The 25,093-nt window shown below is 47.5% G+C and overlaps 1 protein-coding gene and 1 long non-coding RNA gene across 3 annotated transcripts in view; both read left to right on the forward strand.

The window, feature by feature from the left end:
• The first annotated feature begins 211 nt into the window (after positions 1-211).
• The window catches only part of LOC118935946 (anosmin-1), a 154,452-nt gene continuing 129,570 nt past the window's right edge, over positions 212-25,093 (forward strand). Inside the window, exon 1 of one of the 2 annotated variants that reach the window (XM_057496347.1) lies at positions 212-517. In XM_057496347.1, the coding sequence (XP_057352330.1) occupies positions 305-517 (213 nt within the window). In that variant the 5' untranslated portion in view covers positions 212-304. The remainder of the gene's footprint in view (positions 518-25,093) is intronic. The other variant, XM_036932618.2, reaches the window with a different exon arrangement.
• On the forward strand, positions 2,389-6,705 carry LOC130682217 (uncharacterized). The gene is made up of 3 exons (XR_008995436.1): positions 2,389-2,619; positions 4,218-4,441; positions 6,210-6,705. It is a non-coding gene; the product is annotated as an uncharacterized LOC130682217 (long non-coding RNA).

The raw sequence follows: 25,093 nt of genomic DNA on the forward strand, positions 1-25,093 counted from the left end.
CCCGCGCTCTGGGCGGCCGCCGGGACTGGGGCGCGCGGGGGGGGGGGGGCGGGAGGGCGCGGCGCTCGCTCCCGGCGCCCGGCTCGCCGCCCCTCGGACCTGCCCGCGGCCCTCCGCCCGGCCCCCCTGTCACTCACTTGCCTCGCAGCCAATGGCGCGGCGCCTGTCACCCTCACCCCGCCCCCTCGGGCCGGCGGGGCGCGCGCGGGGGCCGGAGGTGGAGGCTTGAACTTTCCAGCGGAGTTGCGGCGGCCGCGCGTCCCCGGCGCGGAGCTGGAGCCTTGGCCCGCGCCCGCCTGCAGCCATGGTGCCCGCGGCGCCCGGCGCGGCGCTCACCCTGTGCGTGTGGCTGGCGGCCTCGGCGGGCTCCCTGGCGGCCGGGCCCGGCGCGGCGGCGGCGGCGGCGCGGCGGCTGGACGAGGCGCTGGCGGCCGGGAGCGTCCAGCGCGCCCGCTGCGCCTCCAGGTGCCTCAGCCTGCAGATCACGCGCATCTCCGCCTTCTTCCAGCACTTCCAGGTACGCGGCCGCCGCGGGCGCCCCCCTGCTCCCCGAAGGACGCCGGGCCTGCGCGTCTCCCCCGGCTCCGGCCTTCCGGCGGGAGGGCACGGGCGCCTTCCCGGGGGAGGGCGGCCGGTTTCGGGGATTCCGAGGTGGCTGTGCCCGTGGGCGCGGTTGCCGGCACCGGCGCGCGCCCAACTCCGGGCGGCTGGCGAGTCCCGCGACCTCGCGGGCGCTGCGGGGTCCCCGGCACTGCGAGCGAGGCCGCGGGGGACCTGTGCGACGCACCAGCGCCGCAGGTGCCCGCGGGCCGACACTTGTGTCTCCACCGAGCGCTGCTTCCCCCTCGGCGGGCCCCGGGCAGGGCCCTTGCGCCGCGCCGCGGGTTCCAAGCGGACAGGTTGGGGCGGGGGGTGCGTGTGCGCGCCCCAGTTCGCGGGCCCGGGGCTTCCAGGTCCTGCCAGGCAACAGCGCGGGGAGTAAGGAAGAGCTGCGGGGTGACGGGACCGAGGGGCGCTGTTCGCATTTTCCCAGGGGTGCCCAGCTTGAGGGTGAGCGCAGGTGTGGGCGGTGCGAGGAGAGGCGCGCTCGGCGCCTGTGCAGTGTCGTGCCCCTGGGGGACCCCGGGCGGCGAGGACCCCGGCGGGACTGGCGTGGGCACCCGGGGTGCGGCTGGCGCCCTGGACCCACGGAGTCGCGCCCCGCAGCAGCGCTGCCCAGCGGGTCCTTCCCGCACACGCCTTGTTTCTCTTGTCGGGCGCCCGCCTCCCCCTGGCGCTCTCGCTTCCTTCTGTAGATGCTCACCTGTTCCGCGACCAGGTCTCGCCGCAGAGAAAACTGCAGAGGCCATTAGGAGACGGGGCGGGGGGTGGCGGGCGCTCCTCGGCGGGGTTCTATCTAAGTCGCACGCTCTGCCTTTAAGAAATAAAGGGGCGCCCCTCGCGCCTGGGCAGGGAAGGGGCCTTCCGAGGGGCTCCGTGGGGGGGGGTGCGGGGAAAGCTGCTAGTGGGGCGATTGTAAGGACGGTGGAGTTTGGGACGAATCTCCGTAGCCTTCGGGGGTGTTCTTCCTGGCCAGAGAGCGGGTGAAACCTGGCGCCGAGTGGCCCAGGGGGAACCCAAAGTTGGGACCTTCAGAGAGCGAACCAGCTCGCGAAGTTTTGCACGTGCGCGAGGGTGCGGATCCGTTTGCTGTCGGAGAAGCACCGTCTCGTGGGTTCCGGAGAAACTGGCCCGCTCCGCGGTCCTCCCGGCCCCTCGGCGGTGAAATCACCCAGGCATCCTGGAGAGGGCCCCTCCCCTGCCACCTGCTTTCCAAACCGGCCGCCCTGCCCTGCAAGTCTCCCTCCTGAGAAGATGCCACACTTGTGTTTCAACAACACGACACAAAGCAGGGAGAAAGAGTATCTTTTCTTCTTCCTTCTGTCTTTCTCTCCTTAATTTCCTTTTCTTACATTGTCAGTTGCTGTGATTTATTGGTTTTACAGTTTCAGCGGCCAAAGAAGCAGTTTAGGTCAAGCCAATTCCCGTGAAAAGCTTTTCTTCTGGTCTCTTGGCATGATTTCTCTTCCGAAGAAAAACTGCTGACAGGATACACGTTGCCAGACAATCCTGATTACATTTTAATTAGCTGGGGTGGGATAAGCTGCAAATTAGTTAGGACTTAATAACTGCTGTTTTTGCAATGAGTTGCAAAGCCATTCGTGGAGGTCGAACCCTAACCTGGTAATGCTGAAGCGATGCACCGGAATCGGGGGGATTAAGCTTTCTCGAGATCTGAAAAGACGGGGTAGCATGCTCTCCGAAAACCCCAAGCTTCCCTGCCCCGCCCCCTTTTTAAGTAATTGGGAGGATGTGGAGGAATCGGCTGCTTCCTGGCATTGCACGGCACCAGCTATTTATGAATGGGCGAGAAAGGCCGGCTCCAGGAAGCTATTGCAAGATTGCCCTTCCCATTGGGGTTGCCCCCACCCCACCCCATCCCACACACTTGAACAAGCGAGCCCAAGGGGAAGGCTGCTTCTGGAGCAGGCGCAGTCTCTGGCACAGTTCCAGGCATCTTTAGGGGTGGAAGACGGCTTCCCTACAGCCTTGAGGCCTGCTGACCGTCTGAACCCTCAGGTGTGATAGCTGCCAGGCACTGGCTAGGAAAAACCCAGCTTATGTACTCCTGCGTAGACAGAGAATGGGAGCCTCCAGGGACAGGGACCTGGAGCAGCAGGCCTGCCGGAGAGGCTGCATTCAAATGGTCTCTGCCCCAGTGCGGGGCACTTTCCAAAGCCCCCAGTCAGGCGGTGACTAGGCTGGGGGCTGTAGGTAGGTGGCGCCCCCACATCTGCGGGCTGGGCCGTCCTCACCCGCCAACCATGCCTGAAAGTCCCGGGGACTCGGTACCGATGCACAGGCGTGGGAGTGGTGACCGGGGGATACCTGAACTACCTGGCACAGCCGGTGACAGGCAAGAGCTTAGAACTTCATGCTGGGAGGGAGATGGATTCTGAACTGCATTGTTTCACTTCTGAGGGCTGCCCACACTCAGGAAAAGAAGCAGGGGAACTTAGCACCTCTTCTGTGAGTAGCGTCCTTCCAGCTCTGGGATGAGGGGCGGGTTTGCGCATCTGATGTGTGCGTCTGGTCCCAGTGCCGCCACCGGAGGTGGTTAAGGAGGACGTCCTTTGTCGGCGGAAGGCAGGTAGATCTGGGCTGTGGGCTCGGTGCAGGGCAGTGGGTCTGGAGGCAGGCATCCCTGCTCTGCTTCAGCCTTTGCCATTCTGCAGATCCGTGGCTTGGGCAGATCACCTTCGTGAACGTCCAACCTCTTAGTGTCCATTGGGGGATGAGTACCTGCCCGGCACCTAGAGCAAAAACCATGACCGGGATTATGGCAAGGGCAGGAATAAAGGAGCCAATGGTAATAGGAAGATCCTAAGTAGCAACCATGGTTCCCGGTGTCTTACTGATACCATCTCATCTGATCCCTGCAACAGCCCTACAGCGGAGGGACTGGCTGTACCCTCTGATTGTTGATAAGGGGACACAGGCTCTGAGAAGGAAGCTTGTCACCCAGCTAAGAGACAGTGGAGCTCTTAGGCAGTTGCTGGCTTGGCGGTTTGTTTCTAATTTTAGGATTTTATTGGGTAGTTGGTTCATTTACTTGAGGACTGACTACCTGATTTTGGGATGTGGTGCAGAATAAAATGTGTGCTCCATTCAAATAGCAAGAAAAAAAAGTGCAGTTGAAGGAACTCAAATGCTTTCCGGTCTTTTGTGTCCCTCCTCTCTCAACTTGCTGTGTTATAAATTTGCTTTTCAGTGCTGTGCTCAGCAAGGAAAAATGAAGTTATTAGCCTGGACCTCACTGCTGATCTTTATATTGTGCAGTGCCCACATCACAGGCAAATACCGGGGCGTTTAACTTGCATGTACAGTGACCAGGAGCACAGATTTATCTTTCCTGTCTCGTTCCGGGAGGCTGCCTCAACAGGGCTGGAGGGACAAGCAGAAGCCAGACTCAGGAAGGTGGGAGGAAGAGAGGACCCAGCAAAGTGCGCAGTGTGGGGTGTGCTGGTGGGCGCCCACGAGGGGACCTTGCAGAGTGTGGGTATACCTTCGGGGTCTACATACCAGACCCCAGGCATACAAACACACTTGCTCAGGCATGACCCTTGCTTGGGCTCTGTTCTGCCACCTGTAAATCCATGCATTGCACTTTGTTCTAGAAGGATCCTCCGGAAGGTCTCCCCCTGTTACTGCTAAACCCACAGCACACGGGCAGCCCTCAGTGTACTGCAGCCTCCTCGCTGGATGCAGCGAGGCACCTGTGTCACGGGTGGGAGACAGGCTGGCTCCTGCGGAGTCGTGGACTCTGGCTAGCTGCCCACCGGACACCTCCTGGTGCTTTAGCATAGGAGAACAACTCTGCTTATATTCCGAGACACTTCAGGTGTGCAAGTCTAGTGCCATTCGTCTTTGCACCCATGGCCCGGTCTCTGCAGGGGGCACAGTGCGACAGCCACTTTGGGCGAGGAGTGGGGCGGGCCAGCTTGGGAGAAGGGGGCGGGATCACGCATGACCCCAGGCTCCAAGCCTGCAGAGCATGCTCTGTTACTCCACTAGACTTGCCACAGGAGACACAAACTCAAGGATAAACTCACTAAGAATTCTAACGGGGTGCTGGAGGAGCATTATTCCCCCCATGTGTCTGCTCTTGGTGGTGACGATGGCGCTCACCATAGAGCCTTAAAGGTGGACCCATTCCTTTGGCAGACGGGGAATCTGCTCTTCCTCTGCCTGTGTTCCCTCCCAGGAGGCTCAAGAGAATAGGGCTTCAGTAAAAACAGTAGCCCCTGTGCAGCAGAGGAGGGACAGAGTGCCTCTTTCGTTGCTGGATCTCGGGACTGCTTAGGGGAAAAGGGCCGGGAATCTTGGGAAGAGAAGTAGCAGGCTGCTGGCAGCCTCAGCCCTAGGGTCCCAGAATTTCATTCTTAAGAGCTTCTTGCTTACTGGAACATCCTGCACCCTGTAAAGAACCACTGACAGGCTCGTGCGGGTAGCTAATGAGAGATCAGAGGCTTTTCCGAGCAGAAGTGCACGCTGTTTGTTTTGGCAAGAGGGAGAAGTAAGCTGGTGATTCGCCCGTTCTACTTAGAGGACCAGCCTCTCCTCTGAGAAAAAGCAAGATGACCATTGGCTGCTCAGAAGCGCTTAGCAGCCACAGATCAGCCCCAGGTGCACAGATTTTTGAGGAGTGATTTTGTGGTGAACACGCTCAGACCCGGGGGGTCACGTTGCCCTTCCCTGAGGTTTAAGTCCTATCCCCGAGTGGCCCGGGGCTTAGAGAGTCCCTGAGTGGAAAACCTTCCTCGGTTCGGTCCCTGGACCTCTGGCATGTGCCTGAGAATTTCTGAATTTGGACCCAAATGGAACATTGGGCTATACAGGGCAGATTTTGATATTTTTAATATAGTGTTTCTCCGCGGACATGTTTTAAAGTTTATCTTATTGTGGCTATTATAGAACATTCTGCAGACACATTGGAAAACACTGATGACTTCTTTGTTTCTTGGTGCACTGCTTAGAGGAGAAATACATATGTATTTTATATTTATTTACATATATACATTTTTATATTGTATCTGTTTGTACGGGTGCATGTATGATACAACATAGGCAGTGTGCATGTGTTTGCAGGCCTGAATTAAAAAGTTAATGTTGGTAAAAGTGTTCTCGCTTTCAAAAGCTTAATCATAAATTAGGAGATTGTTATATTTCTTTGAAATGGATTCACCAGATTTCTTGTACGTGTCAGTGCAGGAGTATAAAGATTCGGGGTGAGGTAGACAGATTGACAGAGCCTGTGGGCAGTTCCTCTATTAACGCACCCCTGTGAGTGATTTGGTGTTGCTTTCTGCTGTTATATGATTTTGAGGGTGCCGGCTTGGGACAACCATCAGCGAAGGTAGCCACGGCATCAAAAGATACTTTCAGTATGGAAATTGCCAGTGCCCCATCGCAATGCCCTGGCATATTGTTGGGTAATTTCTTCTTGCAGGGCTTTGTCTGAGCTCCCGGACTTTTGACTTCTGCCATCGGCTGCCTCTCCGCATTCCCACTGCACTTACCCTGGACTCCATATTGTGAAAGCGTGTTGTCTGTCAACATGTGGCATTTATTAACTATGACCCAGTTTTTCCTCTTTACATTAATCAAAGATACCCAGACCTCTTTCGAACCTCAGATTGGTATTAGGTCACCTACAGTATCGGAGGACACGGGAAGCTAACAGTCTTGGCATTGTCGTTGTCCTTGCACCATTGTCTTAGGAAAATGTGTAATTCTTTGGATTCTGAAATACTGAGAGTAGGTCACAGACACTGATTCCTTCTCAGTGGATGCTCTTGCTGACCTTCGGTCCCTCACCCCGTGAACCCCTGCTGCTGGATCCACTGCTAACAGCTTACAGCTGCTTCCTGTCAGCAGCTAACCTTCACCAACGGGCACCTTCTTGCCAGCACGGCAGTGTATCCTCCAGCCGTGATGAGGGCAGATCCTGGCCACCGGCTCACTGCTGGGGTGGAGGAGGCCAGCACCCTGCTGGGATCGCTCTTGGGTGCAGCTGACACTCCAAAGCATTGCACGGGACCAGGGTCAGGCGGCTCCCAGCTGAGCTCACGGCCCTGCTCAGCTCCTGTGGCCTCCTTCCCTCCCCTTCCAGTGTGAGCTGCACCCCCCGGATGACACATAGAAAGCCCCTTCCAGCCTCTGCTTCCAGGAAACCCAGCCTCAGGCACCTACTGTAGGGAGAGGTGATCCAGGTCAACACCTGTGCTGTTCAGATTGGATAACCTGGTGCTTGCAGAGGTGACTCCACCAGGCACACACGGCAGTGAGGATAGACCTGAGCCTTCACAACGCTCCGCTCAGATTTTTTCCACTCTCCTTTCAAATAAATCTTGACAGCTTTTACAAATTAAAAAAAATCCTTCTAAACGAAGAGGCACTTTAGAACATTTTCTGTAATTTGACTTTAGTTTATATTCCTGATGATTGCAGTGAAAAAGAACTTCAAATCTTGAGTCCAATATGTCAGCACAGCACGCTCCTTCATTGTCCATGTGAAAAATGTACTACTAAGGCAAGCTTGACATAGTTGTCTAGCAGATGGATGGTAGTGGGGGACGGACATCCTCACGCCTGGGCAGGTCTAGGAAGATGGCAGGAAGGACTGATTAGTTCAGGTATCAGCCAACTTTACATTTCCTCAGCAAGCAACTGGGGGAGCTGCATCCCCTGGGACCTCAATATCCTTATAAGATTTTACATCTGGTTTCGAAATGGTGGGAGGAGCTATTTTCCCTGGTGATGGAGAAGGTTGGATAGAAGTAGTTATTCTGGATAGCCAACAGTAAGGAATATGCAAGCAGGGTTTATGGCTCCTTCAACTCTAAATCATAGGCTGTAGGTGCTGGATTTCTTTCTCTCTTTAAAAAAAAAACACAACCCTGCTTTAGTCACTTCCATTTATTTCAGCTAATACTGATGGATTGCTGCAGTTCCAAAGATGAGACCGTAAAATCCCTGCTCATGATAAATGATAGTCTTGCAGAGGCTAAGACTTGTAAACAGACAACTCCAATCCACGGGAGGCTGCAAGGAGGGAGTTATTTGTATGCGATCTCAGAGGGAGGGTCTTGTCCCTCTGTGGGGAATGTCCTAGGGGAGATGACCTTGAACTGAAGCTCAAAAGCCAGGTCATTCCAACCTAGACCAACTGGTGTGAGAAATGCAGAGTCCTGCAGCAGCCCGGTCGGCCTGTGGGGGCCTGGCACTGCTCCTCAAGGGCATCAGCCCTGCAGCAGCCAGGCTTCGGGAACGCTGTAGTTGAACTCAAGCCCCTTGTTCTGCCCGACAGGTTGCGAGCGTGCCCGGGTCATCACCTTAGACGTGTGTGTGCAGCCAGGTGTCCTGATTCTTGTTCAACCTCAGGCTGTGCTGCTGGCAGAGTGAAGGTTCTTCAGTGGACCTCTCGGAGATCCACTTAGTGGCAGCCCCTCTAAGAAGGAGCCGCCGATGAGCATGAGGTGCAAGAAGCAGGCCACCCATTCCATCTCCCAGCCACCGAGCTTTGGCTAGCAGTAGGACCCCGGTCCGAGTTAGTGCGGGTGGACCCGAAGTAGGCACTCCCCCTGAAGTACTGACCCACAGGTTCGAAGGCATTTAGCATTGCATTCTATGATGTCTTGGTGCTGACAAAGTAGGCTCCCAGAAAATAACTATTTGACCCACAGCTTGAAGGCGTTTAGCATTGCATTCTATGATGTCTTGGTGTGAACAAAGTAGGCTCCCAGAAAATATCTATTTGACCCACAGGTTTGAAGGCGTTTAGCATTGCATTCTGTGATGTCTTGGTGTGAACAAAGTAGGCTCCCAGAAAATATCTATTTGACCCACAGGTTTGAAGGCGTTTAGCATTGCATTCTATGATGTCTTGGTGTGAACAAAGTAGGCTCCCAGAAAATATCTAGTTGACCCACAGCTTTGAAGGCATTTAGCATTGCATTCTATGATGTCTTGGTGCCGACCAAGTATGCTCCCAGAAAATATCTATTTGACCTTCACAGCAACTCTGTGAGGTCAGGAGTGCTATTTTTCTTTTACAGATAAGAAAACTGAGGGTCTGGAAGTAAGATAACCAAGGCTTCACAGCAGAAACTCAAGCCCTAATTGCCATATTCCCAAATATTTATACTAAATGACCCTGCTTCTCAGGATGTTAACAGTGAGAGAAGACAGAGTGGAAATATCCACTCTCATGTAACTGAGAATCACAGAGCTTCTGGGGAAACAGTCTTGCATTCCCCATTCCTTCCCTGGCTCCTGGAGGCGTTGCTGTGTCATGGGGTGGCACGATGGTGGATGGTCATAAAGTCGCTGGCATGATAGAAAAACTCTTTAAAAATATCAGCTCATGAACACCATCCCCTGTGCAATTTCCACCCAAATCCTTTGTCCAACCAATACAAATCTCTCAAAAACCACTATCTTCCAGGTGTCTTAGGTCTGGAGACCCAGAATAAGGGAATGTGCTTCTTGCCCCCCAAAGAATTATTTTCTACTCAAGAGAGACAGACATCTAAGCAAACAGTTCTGAAGAGTTGTTGAAGTGAAGACAGAAACTCTTACCATCATGAGTCACCTTTTGAGTCTTAATATAATTTCTTAGATGCAGATTTTTTTCTCCCTTTAGAGAATTCTGAGAAAAGGAGAATTTAGAAAATTCTCAAGGGTACACATGAAAATGGTGACAAGAGGGGGGTTCTTTAATTCCCAAAGAGCTAAAATCTGTCCCCAAGGGACTCTGAGAAGCAACAGCTCAAGAGGAAGAAGAAAACTAAAATTCCTACTTCATATTCTATTCATCCTTCTGTCCTAAACTGTAAATTTTGTTATTTGATAACCTTTTTTGCCCCAAGTTATTAATTTCCTGCCAAGTTGTTGAGAAAACAGTATTGTTAGAGCAACATCAAAAAAATATAATTGTGTTTTTCTGATTACATTCTTTCTTTGAAAGGCAGGCAAGTTATCACCACTTTGAGAATCATGTATGTGTGGTGTGCAGAATCTTTGACTTAGGGAAGGCGCGTCTTCCTAATTGGTGTGCACATCTCAAATCAGCGCAGCGAACAAAAATGCATGTTCCCCTCAATTTAGTACTGAGTTATCCCTGATGACTACTAAAATTTTATAGCTAATTTCTGGTTATATTAAAAAAATTAACAATTTCTGAAGTCAGAAAGGAAGCCATAAAACAGAGAGTTCATTTAATGAGACAAGAAATATTGATTTTGCAAAGTAATCCATCACCTTCCAAAACATGTCACTCATTACACCAGTGCTTGGGACAAGACAAATAATGGGAAGTCATTTCCTTATAACACTATGAGATGTTTTTTCCATATTTCATTTTCTGTTTACACCTTGTTTCAGTTCCCTGTAGTATTCTCATGCATGAACAATCCATAACTTTGAAACACGTCACCTGATTTTGGGTGTTCCTCCCTCCCTCCAACGCAAATGACAAACTTATCTAAAGACAAACCAGATGGGTGACATTCTTAGCTGGGAGGTTACTGACAGCTTCTCTACAAGAAAGGCTGAGGCAGTGGAGAAAGTCTAAATGCAAACAAAAACAAAGCTTTGAGGTCACAGGAGACCTCCCCTATTCACGGTGTCCCTACTGGGCTGGTGTGTGTGGCCCCATCCAGTGTAGGTTCATCAACTCTTATTTAGTTCCTTGATGACATGTACTTGAGGGAGGCAGCCCTTTCTTGACTTAAATAAATGTCTCAGCTTCTGTCTTTAAGTGCCTGCATTACCTGAAGTAATAGCACTCTTTTGAAGTGTACTGTTGGACTAAGTGCCCTGTTTGTTATCTTTTGTGGTCTGGAAAGAAAATAGGCAAAGCCTTGCAAACCTAAAATGCTAAGAGAAATCTCAAAGGAGATACAGTCCTGATAATGATATGTCACCCCGTGCCCTGGACAGGTTTTCACGTGGTGTTAGAACAAACCAGGTATGCCAAGGAGGCCTGCATTTCAGGGCCACTAGCCTGCTCTCCAGCTGATGAGCAGAGAGCCCTGCAGGATGCAGATACCAAGACCCTTTGCAGTCATGACGGAAAAATAAAAATAATACCCCCCCATTTGGAAATGTAGCCATGTTTTCTGATAAATGTCTGTGCAAGCCATTCCTGTTGAGATACTCAGATTTCCGTTGCCTGTCCTTCATGGCCAGCTGCTTATTTTTGGCCCTACTCCCTGATGTCTCCCTCGCTTGATGGCCATTTCTCCTAGTGAACAGAATTGTTTGCACCACAGAGGAGGAACCGCACATGAAGCAGGAGCGTAAGACCACCCAGCCCCATGGAGATGGGGGTGTCCAGGCATCGGGGTTGATTCAAAAAAAAGGGCTAAGTTACCCCAGAGTGCATCACAGCATAAACTCGGGGCTTGCCTTCTACTGTTGAAATGAAGTCCGTGAGCAACAGAAATGCCAAGTTTATGCAGAAACCTGATGTCCTTCCTGCTGGCTACTCTCAGGAAGAGTGAGAAGAAATGGAGAGGTTGGTTGCTGTGAAAATGTGTTGGTAGCTGTAATTCGTTTAAATGTCTCCAGTGGCAAGGAAGTAACTAAGATGCTGTCCACCATTCAGAATAGTCGTTTTGGGGCAGTGGGCACTCTCTTTCCCATCATCTCTTCTATGTGTTGGGTGATTAAAGTCCTTTGGGACGAGAACTTTGCCTTTAGAATCAAATACCTGTGCTCCAAGTTCCTTTCTCCCTATAACCCCCCCCCCCCAACACACTCGTCACTTCCCCACCTCCCTCCCTCCATCTCTCCCTTTTTTATTGTGACATTTGGCTGTACCATTTTTCGAGCAGCGAACAGCCAGACGCATTCGCCAATCACTCCAGAATTGACCTGCACCTGGGAAATTATTTTCCCATCGGGCCAGAATCTAAAAGAAAGTAGGGAACATCTTTTTGTTGTTGTTTCCACATTTTTGCATCTGGAGCTATGAGATAATGTCCTCACAGCTGCAGGGAAGTTAAGAAATTCTGGACAAAATATATTCACTTGGTTAGTATCTCATTGGTGGTGGGAAAACATATTTAGAGGTGAGACAACATTCAAACCGATTTGCATTTGTATTCTCATCTTTCTCTTTGTGCTTTCATCAGGAGCCATGGACTTGTATAATATTTTTAACCTTTTCTTTTAATAGGACATGATTTGCATTCTCTCGTCCCATTTATTACTTGATGATTTTGGGGAAAGAAGGAAGAGATTCCTTCTCTTGTGGACAACCATGTGAAATTAGGGCTAAAATTTTATTTCCATCTCTCTCTATATGTCTGTATGTGCATCGTCCACATGTGTCCAGTTCTTTTCAATCTCAGCACTGTTCACATTTTTTAGTTAATTAATTCTATGTGGTGGGGGCATCCTGGGCACTGTAGGAGGCTGAGCAGCAGCCCTGGGCTCCACCCGCTGGGTGCCTGGGGCACCTCCCACCCCCAGTCATGGCACACAAAATAAGATATATGTATCCAGACATTATAACATGTGTCGTGGAGCAAAATCACCCCCACTGAGAGGCACTGGTCTGCTTCTGTCTCTTTCCTTTACAGCGCTCTCGATCTAGTGTGTCATTCAACACCTGTATTTAGACAGTATGTATCTAAACATACATATGTGTATATGAGTCCTTTATTACACATTCAGGTATCTCTTTGAGAGAATAAATCAGGCTAATAAGTGGGTTGCAGTAACCATGCTCTCTTTCATGTACAATGTGGGAGTTTGGAAAGGTGCTCATCCATGGCTCCATTTGAGAATTTAGGAAAGACTGCGGTAATTGTTTCCATAAAACCCAATTAGAAAAATGCTTTCCTTCCATTCTGTGGCAGGCATTCCTCCAAATGGAAACAACTATTTCTGTCTTTAGCCGACGCTGATTCTGAAGCTACATCATGGCCCTTGTGGATATGGTAATCATATAAGAGAATTCATTTTTTTTAGCTGTGAGCAGACTAATGGAAAGTTGCTGCCTCTTTTCCTTTAAATACCTGCTATGTTTCTGTTTTATTTTTTCATTTGGTGAGCTGGTCCTAATGTCTGATTCCCTTGGAACTTATTTGCAAATTAACTTTTCCTTTAAAAAAAATGTCTGTCACTGAGCCTTCTTTCAGACCATATGCATGCTATTTGCCTCAATTTCCTCACTGTAAAGTGGCGGTGACGGTAGCACTACGTACCATCGGTTTGCTTAGAGCAGAAGCTCGTGTGTCATCAGTGCTACAGAAATACAGGCTGCTGTTAAGATGACTTAGGCTTAGAGTGAGTGCCTCATGGTGCAGAAGATTCCAGGACTCAAAACTAAACAGTGTGCACCCCTTGAATCTCGATGCTTCACAGTGTGGTCAGAGAGCCAAAAAAGGGAATTTAAACAAGCTGATTAAAAAATGGGCCAAAGACTTCAGTAGCCACCTCACCAAAGACCAAAGGCAAAAAGCATATTAGATGCCCTACATCATCTGTCACTGGGGAAATGCCTCTCCAACAGGCAGGACACCACTGCAACACCTATCAGGATGGCTAAGATCTGGAGCTCTTGACAGCACCAAATGCTGGTGAGGACGAGGAGCCACAGGAATGCTCATGCAGGGCTGGTGGGAATGCAAAATGGGGTGCCACTTTGAAAGACAGTTCAGTGGTTTCTTGCAGAGTTAAACATACTCTTACCATCCATTCCAGGAACTGTGCTCCTTGCTAGATGCCCAAATGAATGGAAACTTATGTGCACACAAGCCAGCACACAAAAAGAAGTAGATGTTGGCAGCAGGTTTCTTCATAATTGACAAAACTTGGAAGCAACCGAGATGCCCTTCAGTTGGTGATAGATAAGGAAACGGTGGTCCATCCAGACAATGGGGTATTATTTAGGGCTAAAAAGAAATGAGCTATCCAGTCATGAAAAGACATGGAGGAAACCTAAGTGCATGTTCTTAACTGAGAGAAGCCAATCTTAAAAGGCGCAGTAATCTCTCATGCCAACTCTGAAACATTCTTAAAAAGGCACAACTGTGTTCACAGAAGAGCAGTGGTTTTCAGGGGTTGGGGTGGGGTGTAGGGATGAATAGGTGGAGCATAGAGGGTTTTTAGGGCAGTGAGACTACTCTGTATGATCCCGTAATGGTGGAAACAAGTCATATATTTGTCCAAATGCACAGAATGTATGACACCAAGAGTGAGCCCTAATGCAAACTGTGGACTTGGGCTGTTCATGATGTGTCAATGTAGCTTCACTAGTTGAGACAAGTGTCCCATCTGCTGGGGAGGCTGTGCATGTGTGACAGGCACCAGGGGGATATGGGAAATCTCTGTATCTTTAAATTTTGCTGTGAACCTAAAACTGCTCTGAAAAATAATTTGTTTCATTTTAAAGTAATGTCTTAACATTAATTTTTAAATGTGTTTTAATTTTAAAAATGTACCCTTTGCAGTTCCGTTGAAAGTGCTTATTCTATAGTTGGAAAATGAAATTCAGATCTCTTATATGTTTTTGTCACTTGAAGATTTTCTATTCCCATATGATATATAAGAATAGAAGAAGTAGAATTTTTCATTGAAATTTCAAATCATGGGAAGGTGTTACTGTGTAAGGAGAAATGCCAGTGAATTCTAGGTCATTTATTCTCTTATGAAAACATACTGGGCTTCCCAGGTGCTGGGTGCATATAATTCTGCAGGGAACACATTTTTCTTGAAATCCATTTTTTTTATTTGCAAAGGGAGATCTTTCTCTTGCATCACATTTAGTACATCATGTTTTCTCAAGAGATCGTTCATTAGAACATACTCTCTTTTGAAGTTCATATTAAAATAACCCAGAATTTTGATGAATGCACTAGAATATCATATAAGTCAGGGTGTCATAGACTATGAGATGCTCTGCTTTGATTTGATTATTCTGCACTCTCTAAGGAATCACACATCAGTTAGCAGAGCGAAAAGGTGTATATTACAAGGGAACCATGTGACAGAAATCGGAGTAAAGTCAAGTAGAATGGGATAGACATGTAGTTCTAGTAATTCTCTTTTCCTGCTTGGATTTTCCCCACTGACAAGGAAACACAGCCTGTATGTGCATAGCCAGGTGGTAGGATTTCCTTCCGTATTAAAATAAATACTTCTAGGATTTACCTGAGTGTTTATCCAAAGCATGTTACTGACCTCTTCGTAGGAATGCAAATGGAAATAATAGTTTTCCTTTATGGTGCACTGTATGTTTTTTCAAACTGAAATTTTAAGAATGGCTATAGTGACAGTGGAATCCAATTCATGTTATCTGGAAACATATTCTGCCTGGCTGCTGTGAACGCCTGTGAGTAATTAGCTTGATCATTTAAAATTAATCCTTAACCTCTGCTGGCCAGCATGCCAGCAACCAGGTGGTGATGGGCCTGGTGGGAATTGCTTATTACGAACAGATCGCCCCGTCAAGGTTCACAGCTGTCAAGCATCTATTTTGAAAAATCATAGGGGGATTTGAGAATGCCTTTTAAAGTCTGTTTTGCCTTTTTCTTTCCTGCCATCCTAGCAGTAAATAACATCTTCCCAGATGCCTGCAGACGAGGCGAGGCCAAGACAGAGTGGTGGCCAACTTGGGTAGGCTGCACTGCGTGTCGTTACCTTGAGCCGTCCGCGCTCCTGAGGGTCAGCCCTGCAGGTTCAGAAGCAGAAACAGACTTGACTTGCTTGAAAAATATATACGCACTTATGGGCATCCAGAGATCAGTTTAATACTGGAAAAAGAGAATGGTCTTCTTCAGTAACTGGAGTATGAGGTACCTGAGAAGCTAGTGAAGTTCAGAAATTTACTTGGTGAACTTGGAGAGATGGAAGAAGGGGGGTGCAGGGTGTCCTTTCTTGACATGGGTTTAGCACGGGGGCGAAGCGCTCCCCTGTCTTTGCAGCGAGCTTCTGCAGCTTCAGCGAGGACCTGCCCCGTGGCAGACCTGCTAAGACACAGCTTGCTGTACCCTGATGTGCCCACCCGTAGAGCTATGATTGCAGGTCTGCTGCAGTAAGACCCGAGCTTTGCCTTCGGACAAGCTTCCCCACGCTGAGAACCTCTGCTGCGGAGTCCTCTATGCCCCGGGCGCTGCCTCGGTGTCCACAGGACATCTTCAAGGGCAACTGTGTGGGTGTGCTCAGCGATCCAGGAGAGACCAGATGGCTGTAAGGAGACGCTAACGCTGACCTCCACAGGGAGGGGGCAAGGAGGCAAAGCTGATGAATAAGCACCAATAGTGATTTTTGAAGCAGGTAGGAACGTGCATCAACATATTAAGGCAGAGATTCTCAACTGGGATGCAGCCTGGGTGTGGCTGAAACACCACAGCGTTTGTCCCATGGCTTTGATTCATCCTAGTCCTCTTTGTTGCATGGTGAGCCCCATTCCCCAAATCCATATCTTCATGTTCTCACCCTCAGTACCTTAGAAAGTGATGCCCTTTGGAAAGAGAGGGGTTGGAGATGAAATTCGTTCAGGTGAGGTCACCCTGGAGTAGGATGAGCCCTACCCCATATGATGGGTGTCCTTGCAGAAAGGGGGAATTTGGACACAGACCCGCGTAAGCTGTGAGACACAGAGAGATGGCCGTGTGAGGGTTGGATTGGGTGCCCCAAGCGAGGACCTCCTGGAAGTTAAGAGAAAGGATAGAGCACGTGCTTCCCTAGAGCCTCCAGGAGAAAGCATGGCCAAACTGACACCTCGATCTCACCTCTGGCTTCTAACCAGTGAGACAGTAACTGTCTGTCATTCAGACCACCTACTTGGTGGTGCTGTGTTACAGAAGCCCTAGGAAAGCCCATAGTCAGTCTATTTCATTTTGAATTTTCAATACCACTAAGAATAGTGTGATATTCACAAGAAATATATATTTCATCATTCAGCTGATGAAAATATATTTCTCATATATGTTTGGTCTTCTTCTCCTGGGTCTTGGCTCATAGCACGTAAAATCCTTGGAATTGCCTGGGATGGAGGCCACTAAGGTGGTGTCTGAAGGAGGCAGCCTTTGCAAGGCACGTAAGGGAGGGGCTGGTTGGCGGGCTTACCAATTGGGGGGTCTGACGGTGGGAACTTTCGACCTCACCCCTTGACCTCCGGGGAGGTGGGAGGAGCTAGAAGTGGAATCCATCCCTTCTGGCCAGTGACTTAATCAACCACACCTGTGTCCTGAGGCCTCCATAAACCCCCAAAAGTAACGGGGTCTGAGAGCCTCTGGGTTGGTGAACACATGGAGATTTGGGGGGAGTGGGGGACTGGAGAGGGAGAGGGAGCTGCTCACCCCTTCCCCATGCCCTGCGCTCTGCATCTCCTCCAGCTGGGTGTGCCTGAGTATACCCACTGATAAGAAACTGGAGATCTGGTGAGTAACAGGTTTCTCTGAGTTGAACCCAAGGAGGAATTTGTGGGAACCGTCTGTAGTGGGTCTGTCAGAAGCACAGGTGGTAACCTGGACGTCCCAGTTTCTGGCATCTGAAGTGGGGGAAGAGGGACACTTTTGCTGGACTGAGACCTCAATCTGTGAAATCTGACTCTGTCTCTGGGTAGATACTGTCAGAATGGAGTTGAGTCCTGGGACACCCTGGTGGTATTTGAGAGCTGCCTGGTGCTGTGGGGAAAGACACCCTCTCTCCACACACCAGTGTTGGAAATTAGGTCCAAGAACCCCAAAAGAAAAGGTGTTTGATGTATTGAATGTTCATGTTGTCCACAAGGCGATCGTGGGTCATGAATTTAATGTAGTGCTGCACTGATATTGTGCTTTACATGGATATTGTGCCCTTGGAAACACTGGAAACAGCCATATAATGTAGAAATTCATTAAACTTGATTTATTCACAAGCAATTGAAAACCACTTTCTTTATTATATCAAAACTTATGGCTCTTAAATTCTGACTTCTCCACAGTTGATCACATGCGCCACATAGGCCTCCAAAGCATTCCAAGACCTTCTCCTAAATTATTAACAGGTGCTCCATGTGTGCAAAGCATTCCTGTTGGAGGACTTTGCGTCTTGCCAGCTAGACTTCAGCCTTGTCTTGAGATGATCACAGGTGGTATTCACAAACATCTTTGTGATGAGCTCATAAAAACACTATTTTTCTCATTTTAGAAAAGAAGAAATTAATTTTTCCAAGAGCTCACAACCTGTGATAGATGAGGGACCTGGAATGTGACATAGGGTCTTTTGACTCCAAGTAAGGTGTGCTTTCTTCTAAGATATCCTTTTTTTGTTTGAATCAACACTGTCTTTTTTTGTTTGAATCAACAAAGATGTGCACCTTCTCAGACTTCCTGGCCTCCCGTGTCTTCATCAACAAAGGGAGAACATGGACGTGAATCTCTGTTAAACTCATGCAGTTCTCACCATCTAGAATTTTCCTCGGTCTCATTTTGCCGATATTGCCAATGGCCTTCACGTGTTATTCAAAACCACAAAAACAAGTAACCCCATGTTCCCGACAGTCCTCGGCATGGTGGTTTTGAGCTTTAGTGTGATCAGTGGGTGGTTAGATTTTCCTTTCCAGCCTGTTCTTCTCTTTCCCTTTCTCCTCAGACATGGGTGGGGGTTTTTCAAAAAGTTCCCCATTTCACGTTCACTTGCAGAATGTGGGTTGTTTGCATCATTATCCTGGTCTTGCCCTTGAAAATTATGGAACTGAATGATGTCTATGTGCTCTTCCTTCAATAGCACTCCGACAGGGTAGACCCCGTGTTATGTCCTTCTCATCTGGTTTTAACCTTTCTCTTAGGCATTGTAAATGTTTTGGAGAGAGTTATTAGAGGATTTAGTTAATTAGAGAATAAAAACTAGCAGGCGGGCTGTCTGAAAGTTAATTACTCCTCACCGCTTTGCTCTTTTTAATGGATTTGAGAGGTTTCAGTAGGAATTCAGGGATGGAGAAGTCAGTGAGACAGGGTAACGTGTTCCCTGGGGCACCATAACTTCCTTCCCTTGGAAAGTTCCTCATAAGATAAGACATATACCTGTCATTAATGAGTTACATTTGGGTTGTTTTCAGCCAGCAGATGGATTAAATGGCCCTCGGCGCTCCTCTCTGATTTGTAATTATATGCTATCATCTGAGTTAGAATTCTACAGTTCACCAACATTTTGGGTGGGTATTTGTAGTCACATTTTGGGTTGCTTTTCTTGTCCTGCTTGTGTTTAGACAACAGGCTTATCCGTATTTGAATAAATCTTATGTTTCCACCAGAAATAACAGAAATGCCCATTGGTGCAAATGCTTTGCACAGGAGGCAACTGTTAGTCATGTAGACAGTCTCAGAGAGTTCTGGAGGCACGTGTGGACCCTGGGATTAATTATGGACAAGTCAGAATTCTCAAGCCCACAAGTGTTGAAAATACAGCAATAAAGAAAATGGTTTTCAGTTGCTTGTAAATAAGAGTGGGCTTTGCATTCTCTTCTATCCAGATGGGACAAGGTTGAATCCTGGCATAGCTGGATCTTGTGAAGTCATTGTTTCATTAGCTGTCCGGGTACCTTTAGATTTTGCCGAAGTTTCTTTTGCTGCAACAATCACAATTAATGAAAGAAAAGATCTAAGAAGCCTCCAAAAGAGTCATCTTTAAATGTCACTTAGGCATATGTTAGCAAGCTGTCGATTTACATCATGTCATGGTCTTCCCAGAGAATTCTGGGAAAGGATGTAATTCCGACTTGGGTAAAGTTATGTTTTAAAATTGTTCTTCCGTGTTGCTCTTGCATGTTTTTTTTCCTGCTTTGGTACTGATTTTAATTCTTCACAGGGATTTTGGAACGGTGCTGGACTGTTTAAAAAAAACATTTTTATTGTTCACTTTTGATTTAGTTTAGTACACAGCCAGACCCTAAAGGTGCTTTTAAAAGCACAGATGAAAAATAGCCACCAATAATGAGTTGAAAGCTACTGGAACAACAGTACATTTTCTTCTTTGGTGGGTAGCCTCAACAGAACACAATTCTCTTACTTTGAGGTGAAATGTCCCAACCTGAGGGGAAGCTGTACATACCGCATCCTGCGTCAGCAGCCTGAACGAGGTTGGTCCATTGAGAAACAGGATTTTTGGGACTTGAAAGGAGGCCATGTGGTCTTGGGCTAAAGTGTTCATCACCTTGCCAGCTTCCCACGTGATTCTACCTCATCTTCCCCACTGGCGGGGCTACACGTCCACGCACTTGGTGCCCCGTGCCCCCGCTTAACCTGAATTCCTCAACACCTTCATAGTTCTCAAGGAAAAGCTGCCAGAGCCTCTCACTTTGAGGAAACTCCCTTCCTGTTCGTGGACATATATGGAAGGTGAGTGGTTTTCACAGGATCTTGCCCATGCAGCACGGGGCTGGATTTTGGTCAGAGCTCAGAAGTTACTGGGTATTGGTGCACAGGGTCAGCCCCAAACAGGAGTGAAGGGCAGCGAGGGGCAGAAGCCGGGCCTGGGCAGCCAGTAGGTCCCACAGCACCCTCTGGCCGAATGGCATGAGGAGGTGGGCCCCTTGTACCACTGCATCAGTTGGTCAGTGGATGTGTCTTCTTCCTGAAGGAATGTGGCCTTGAACTAGGTCCTTGTCTTCTACCAAGTACATTTTCTGGGTGGGGAAAGGGGACTTCAGCTGCAAGGTCAGCTCTCAGTACACAGGAGGAAGGTTCACTTCAGTCACGGGGAGTGGAGACATTGGTGGTACATGACAGTGTTCACGACCGAGAATTACTGTCTTATTTTGTGTAATAAAATTCTTCTTTGGGGCTGATACGGTGCCAACTATTGGTACACCTTGGACCTGTCATCCACCAGAAGATTTCTACCTTACACTTTGATTTTTTTACTTATTTTTATATTGAAGTACGTGCACAAAATGTACAGCTTGATACATTTTGATGTGCGCACACTCATGTAACCATTGAGCAGATCAAGATATCAAACGTTTTTGCAAACTTTTTTTCCTACCTTACACTGTTTAAATTCTACTTTTCCGCTGTGAGCACAAACATGAGCATTTTAGTGCTCTTGTGTGTCCTTTCTGCCTTGTATCTTAGACCATACGACCTTCATTCCATAGCCCCTCAAAGTTCAGACAGTCTGTCGACCTGGCATTTATCATGTGTGCCACGTTAGAAGAAACATTTGGGGCATCTGTCGATCTACGAATTCCAGGGTCAGATGTAGATCTACTGAGTCAGTCCATGAGAACCTCGATGCCAAACAGATTCCCCAGGCGATTCTTTCAACCAGAAGGTTTGGAAGCACTGTTACACTGGCCGCTCCTCTTTTAATTTCCCATCTTTCTTCGCTAGTCCACCCACTTCCTCTCCTACTTCTCATTCCTGTCTTGTTTTTCCTGCTCTTGTCTTTTCCAACATCACTTAGACGCAAACTATTAAAGCTAAAGTCAGGAAACCTTCCAAGTGAGGGTTGGAAACAGAAGTAGTTGTTGCCAATGAAACCTCCCTCTTGGAGACCACCCTGCAGTGACTGGAAGCAGGTGGTCATTCCTGCACAGTGACCCCCATACCTGTGTCCTGCTAGGTGCCCCACTTTATTCCACAAGCATTTGCTAACTTTCTAGACATGGTTGCTGGGAGGTGCCCGCAGTTGGGGGAACTCACACACAGTCTACGGGCGCAGGAAGCATTCTACAGTGTTGTCTGAGCACGCCTGCTTTTGCAGGCTGCATTCCCCTCCACTTTTTTTTTCTTCTCCTGGCATAAAGGAGCTGTGAAGACAAGGAAATTGATACGGACATTCCTTTATTGTTGAGGTTTCCCACGAACAATGCGTTAGTTGTTTGGTTTGTAATAGGTCCTGTATTGCTCATGCTTTCCTTCCTCTGTAATGCACGTCATTTATTAAACTTTAGTTATTACACTTAATGCTCCTTCCCAGCCTACTTGAGGCTGGATTTATGTCAGCCCAAGTCATTTGTTCCATCTTGAAATCTTCCAGGGCTTTATGTTATTCTGTGGAGAGGGCATAATTTGCCAGAATTTTCTCCTGAAAATAGAAAATTTAGTATCAAATGTCGTTTAGAGAAAATGTGCATCGGGTCATGGCTGTGGCAAGAATGAATCAGTAATTAGCAGGTCTTCTTGGAGAAATTAGAGGGGGGAGACTGCCGTTGGAGATGCCCTAAGAGAAGCCAGTACTTTTGCTTCTGCCCCATCACCCTACTAGGGATAATAAGGAGTAAAATTCTGTCCTTATTTAATGCTCTTCCACAGATAGAATTCATTAGACTATCCCTTGTCAAAATGTGTAGTAAAATGTTAATAAAATATTTTCCCGTATGGCATAGTCTGGCAATTGCTATTCTATAAATTTTGTTTAGATGACTTTCATTATATAATCTATAAAAAAATAATGGGCACGGTTATTAAATAATTGGTGTTTGATTCTGAATGCAGGTTTATCTTCAGTTTTTGATATCATCATGCCCAATCTCTTGGACACTTACTCTATAAGGAGAAAAAATAATGGAGACACTTCCTAAAAGTTCCACTTAGAGAAGATGAAACGTTTGTTCATCTCAATCTACTTTATTTACTTAATCATGGCCTCATGATTTAAGTTTAAGTTCCTAGTATGACTTCCCAGTCCTCACATTTATTTATTTAATCAATAATATTTGTTAAGGTCGTAAGGGAGCTAATGATGAGCAGGAGATACAGATAGACCCTGTCTTCAAGATGTTCACAGGCAGATGATCATGAGCTAGAAACAACACAAATGTATTGTCTTGTCCTTGTCAGCCGGGACAGTGGGTGTTGGAAGAGAAGTACAGGGAGCTGCCAGACTGTGTTTAATGGGAGGATCTGTATAGTCAGGGTGTGGGGGTCAGGGAGGGCTTCCTGGAAGAAGTGGCATTTGCAGTGACCTGAAGAATAGGTGGGAGTTGACTTGCTGAAGGGAGAATTTTGGTGGGGAAGGAGAGCTCTTGCAAAGGTTCCTTTTCCCAAGCAAGCTGCCAGGGGTAAAGAAGGGAGACTGTGTGGCCGTGTTAGGTGTGGCCAGGCTAGGCATGCCCGCGCTGGTGGGGAGAGGGGAAGGTGGTGTGTCTGCAGAGAGCTCTGTTTGTGTGGCCAACTATTGCTCTATAGAATTCCATTCAATGTGAGATATTTATAGGCTCCAGAGAGAAGTTAGTGAGGCTGTGGAGTGAAAAGGCCACTTATTTACTGAGGATGATTTATAACATTTGAAAGAGATCTTTCACAAACAAATACAAACACATAGCTTCTTTTTTTCCCGTTAAAGTAGACTTTATTTTTCAGAGCAGTTTAGGTTTAGAGCAAAATTGAGTGGGAAGTACAAAGAGTTCCCATACACCTCTGCCCCTCCATGTGCATAGCTGCCCCCATTATTAGCACCCCTTCCCAGAGGAACATTTGCTCCGTGGATGAACCAATCCGACACAGACTACATGATGCTGCTCCACACTTACACCTGGCTGTGTTAAAGAAAATATGTACAATCTCTTCTAATGCTCTTTTTCTCTTTTAAGATGGCTGTATTGATATAAGTCATTTTCATTTATCTTTATCCTTCCCTGGTGGGTTGTCTTTGGGTGAATGCAGTCTTTTCTTTACTTGAAGCTTTTGAAGAATTATTTTTCTCTCAGGAAAAAAATTAAAAAGCTAGAAATGGAGAGACTTTGAAAATGCCATTGAAATAATGTCCGGGTGCAGTTGATTGAACTTACATAAAACTCTTTGAAAGCTGGATTGACATGCATTCATGTTTGATCTAGTTAAACCAATAAAATACAGGATGTAATCTTTATATAATTACAGAAGTCCTGCTGTCTGATCCTGCCTGGAGGTTCCAGTGATGATTCTGGAGGCAAACACCTTTCTTGTCTAATGTACTTTGAGTATTTTTTTTTGCTGGCTTTAAGCCAGAACAAGACTGCATTGCAAATACTGTATTTTATTTTTGTTATCAAGTGGCTTAACTGGTGAAGGCTATTGTAATCGGATGAAGAACTTCCCCTAGGGTGGAATGTTGAAATGTACTGGGTCCTTGTATTTTTCCATTGCTGTCCTGCTCAAAGAGCATTACCTGTAAGCAACGTAGGCGGATGGTGCCGTGTACACGCACACCTGGCCAGAACACAGTGGCCAGAGTTAATCAGGGCTTTACAGACATCCTTGATGCCATTAGGCAGGGTTCTTAGAAGTTCTTTATAGGGATAAATAGTATGGCATATGTTGATTGATAAAAGCAGAAGCACAGAACAGCTGCAAAACCTTGATGGGGTAGGGGTGTGGCGGGTGGGAGGGGCAGTCATTTTAAGAAAAACAGAAAAGCTAAAACCCAAAAAAGAAATAGAGATGCGTTTGGGGGAAAACACATATGTATGTGTGTGCATATGCATATACCTGTGTGCATGTGCATGTAAAAAATTTCTGTATGGAGAAACATGAATACATTCAAAAGACAATCACTGGAAGGATTTTATGCCTATTGCAGGCACATGATTATTAATTCTCATTGGTACTAACAGCTGGTACAGTTGATAGGAAAAGAGCAAACACCCCAAAATAGAAAAGGTGAAATGCACAGACAATTCATCCTAAAAGAAATACAAGTGGCCAATAAATGGAAATGAAAACAAAAGGAATACCATTGCCCACTCACCACATCGGCCCTCATGGAGAGATTGCTGCCACCCAGGAAGAAAAACATGGTGGGATCCCACTTCTGAGCTTTATAAGAGGATCCACACAGTGAGGGTAGGATGAAGAGCTGGGCGATTTTAAGGCCAGGATCACTCCCCCACTGCCAGAAACTGTAATTACGGCAAACAGAGCAATCCCAGGAATAACAATAGACTTTTTTCCTGACGTCTATCTCTGTGACAAGCACTTTGCTAAATACCATATGTGGATTATCTTTCTAATCTTTCCAAGCATCCTCTGACATCCTGTCTTCAGTAATAAAAAGAAAAATTATAATCATAGTAATCCTTCATGCTTGGTTGCTATTGCCCCAAATAAAATGACAGCTTTTCATTTTATGATTCGTGGAAAACTTTGCTTAAAACGAAAATGCGTTTGTTGAGGAAAGGCATTAATAGTGATTCCCCCCAAAATGTAAACAGCTGAACAGGTAGCCTCTGGGTATCATTGTGTTCCTTCTTTTGACGGGGGTGTGAGCCGGTAAGATGGGCAGCATGGAGTCCCCGCGGGGGCTGGGCAGCGGAGCTGGCATTTATGGGGCTGCTCAAAGCAATCCTGGCCGGGTTCTGGGGTTTCTGTTGAGGTCTGACCATTCTAGAAGTGGGACAAAAGGAAGCTAATCAAGGTGTGCCATGCACATGACTTCTCAAGGCCTCAATCCTCTTTTTCTTTTTTTTTGACCCTCTGCATTTACTAAATGAAACGTCCTGTTTCCAGCAGTAGGTCTAAATCTATTGTCATCTGCTTTCTACCTACTCGTCCAGTCTCCTCTCCTGTTCTCT

This window comes from Manis pentadactyla, chromosome Y (assembly GCF_030020395.1).
Source record: "Manis pentadactyla isolate mManPen7 chromosome Y, mManPen7.hap1, whole genome shotgun sequence".
NCBI classification, from domain to species: Eukaryota; Metazoa; Chordata; class Mammalia; order Pholidota; family Manidae; genus Manis; species Manis pentadactyla.